General features: G+C 23.7%; 1 protein-coding gene across 4 annotated transcripts in view; it reads left to right on the top strand.

Annotated features, from left to right (window-relative positions):
• Window positions 1-443: 443 nt before the first annotated feature.
• LOC126894184 (pickpocket protein 28-like) overlaps window positions 444-3,011 on the top strand; it is an 8,252-nt gene continuing 5,684 nt past the window's right edge. For 3 of the 4 annotated variants that reach the window (XR_007701332.1, XM_050665008.1, XM_050665009.1), the window contains exons 1-5: window positions 444-793; window positions 1,641-1,856; window positions 1,930-2,032; window positions 2,114-2,280; window positions 2,345-2,555. Coding sequence is in view for 3 of the 4 variants with exons in the window: in XM_050665008.1 (XP_050520965.1) it covers window positions 615-793; window positions 1,641-1,856; window positions 1,930-2,032; window positions 2,114-2,280; window positions 2,345-2,555 (876 nt within the window). In the remaining variant the exon portion in view is untranslated. The remainder of the gene's footprint in view (window positions 794-1,640; window positions 1,857-1,929; window positions 2,033-2,113; window positions 2,281-2,344; window positions 2,556-3,011) is intronic. The other variant, XM_050665010.1, reaches the window with a different exon arrangement.

Here is a 3,011-nt window from a genome sequence, read left to right as displayed (position 1 = left end):
TAATTAAAATTACGGTTACCAATGTATTTTAATTTTAATTCCAAATAATGAATGTTTAAAGTGTATTAACATTTTGAAAAGTTAAGAAATGTCATGGTCAAAATTGACAGGTTTCTTACAAACTAAAAGTCAATATTAACTATTAGTCAATAGGATTTTATAAATGTTTAACAAACATTTGTTTAGAAAAATAGATTAATATTATATATATAATGGAAAAAAAATTATTAATAATTAGTATATTTAAATTTATAATCAGAGGATTTCGAGTATTTTAAGCATTGAGTTAAAATCATTAGTAGTAGGTCTACTTAATGGATCTTAATTGATTTTTCACTGAAACATTGTACTCTAATGAAATAAATCACTCGTGTAAATAAATTTTTAACTTAATGAAAACATAATTTCGTGTTTTTTCATTTATTATTTGACGTGTTGTGTAAACATCGTTTGCATGAGAACTTTTCAAGAATTCTCGAGAACTGTCAATACTCAGTTAACATAGAATTATAAATAGAAATATTTAGTAGAATGAGTTTATTATTTTTTTTAGTCTTAAAATATTGTTGGTATTTTCATAAAAATTATATTTGAGAAGTGAAATTTCAAAAAACATGTCTGAATATTACAAAGTTAATATTTTCCGTAGAAAATTAGCAGTGGCATATAATGACAATTTAAGAAATCAGTCACTAAAAAAGCTCTTCGGGAATTATCTTCGCAAGTTTTCATCTATTACCAGTATACATGGTGTGATGTATCTAGGGGAACCAAAACGACCACTTTTTGAAAGGTAATTAATTTATAATAATTATTCAATATTATCTAGATTTTTATTTTTTTAAACTAAATCTTTTAAAAATTCAACGAAATAAAAAATATTTACTGAAAATATAATATATTTCTTTTTTTAAGTTTATTTTTTTTTAAATTTGATAGTTAATCAATTTATAAATAAATAATTTTTATATTGATATATATTTTTTAATATTATTAAAAATTATAGTCAAATAAATATAACAAACATAGTGAATATTGTAAATATTTCATCATCACATAACTATAATATATAGTCACTTATTTTGAAGTTTAGCTTTAATTCAATTATCTTCATATCGCTACCAAACAATAAATCTCGATAAACAATGAAATTCGTTAAAATTTGGTCATATTAGTTTATGTGAAGAACTTAATGAACTTAGCAGTGGTTTAGTTAAGGGGTTTTATCTCCTTGACTTAATTATAACTATTATTATATGAATTTGGTGCTGGTAAAATAATAACTAAATTTTGCTGTTGACACATGAAAACTTAAAAATGCGAATAAATATTGACATTAATCAGATATATAAAATATTTGTATAAAATATTTAAAGCATTAATTTAATTGTAAAATCATATAGTTGGCATTATTATTAGCTCTATTACAATTTAAAATTTAAATAACTTAATAATATTTTAATAACAATGTTTTATAAATATGTATATTTTTGCTTTCAAAGTATACTGATTTATTTTACTTGGGTCTCGTTTTTATATAATAAAGCTGAAACTTGACAATTTGATATAAGGTGTTAATTATTTAATAAGAAATATTACGTTTATCGTATATCGACGATTTTTAAATGACTTTTTGCTAGATTGTTTTGGATCATTATTATGTCATCAGTTGCGTTTATTTGTGGAATTCAGGTTTATCAAATTTTTTTTAAATGGATGCAAAGTCAAATGACTGTAAAAGTACGCCATGATAAATACAATTTATCAGAATTTCCGTACCCAGCAATAACTATTTGTAGAGATGCACAATTACAAAATTTAGAAAAAAGAAATGACACCAATGAAATTTCATTCAAGTATATAAATTGAAATTTTATTCGATCAAATTTTATATGAATAATAAATAAAAAAAATACTATTTGGTATTAGTGAATTTCAAGAAACTGTACAATTGTTATGCAATCCTTATGAAGCCAAAAAAAATAGGACTATTAAATGGATTAATTCAAATGTATTGAAATTAATTTTGAGTGTAAGATAAATTAAGGTTTAATTAAAAAGTCAATTTTAACAGTATTCTATTTGTATAACCTTAAAATTAATATATTTTCAGGATCATGGAGTTTCTTGTAATGAATTTATTGAAATAGTTCAACTTCGACGTCATAAATTTGTTTCACCTTGTCCATATTTTCAACCTATTATAACTTCATATGGTCTATGTTATTCATTAAATATGGTACCTTTTCATTCTTTATTAAGCCAAGGCTATCGTAACATGTAAATAATAATAACGAGAGACTATTTTTCCATTACTTAATAAATTATAATAATACTATTTCAGGTTATCATTTGAAAATCACCCTATACATAGTGACATCATGAAACATAGTGATATAACATGGTCTCCAGATAAAGGCTTTAAAAAAAATTCAACTTCATTTGATATTCCTTGGAAAATAGTCGAAGGTTTTTCTAAGAATTCAATCAGCTTGGCTTTAAACTTCGATAAAAATAATAAAAAAAAATGTTCCTTGAAAGGATCTGGTTATGTGGTAAATAAAAATAAAAAAAGGGGGCGTGGTACAGTATGGACATGGCATAGTGGGACAAGTATGGATGATATCTGACAGTGATTAAAATCACTATCATAAGAAAAGCTTCAATGAAAAACTGTAGATAGTGTTTAATTTTAAAAAATTAATAGATTATTCAAAAAGCAAAATGAAATCTTATTTCCTTATTTATATCCTGATTAGTGGTTGATTCATTCATTTTTCAATAAATTATGGTAATTTAAAAAAAAAAAGTGAAAAAATGTCAAAATTTACCGATTATAAAAATCGTAATTTTTTGGGGTATTTTCATCATTTAATGGGAACGAGGGAAATTTTTTCAATTTTTAAGGGTAATGTCTTCGACTAGATACGATTTGTGATCTTTTGACGTATCGTTAAAAGAAATCGGTTCGGTGAGAGCTGAGAAAAAGTGGTAACAGATCCCCCCCCCCC

The sequence above is a fragment of the Daktulosphaira vitifoliae genome, unplaced genomic scaffold, assembly GCF_025091365.1.
Source record: "Daktulosphaira vitifoliae isolate Bord-2020 unplaced genomic scaffold, ASM2509136v1 Scaffold_1, whole genome shotgun sequence".
Classification (NCBI taxonomy): Eukaryota; Metazoa; Arthropoda; class Insecta; order Hemiptera; family Phylloxeridae; genus Daktulosphaira; species Daktulosphaira vitifoliae.
The sequence above is the reverse complement of the archived record's forward strand: the minus strand, read 5'-3'. Positions and strand labels throughout refer to the sequence as shown.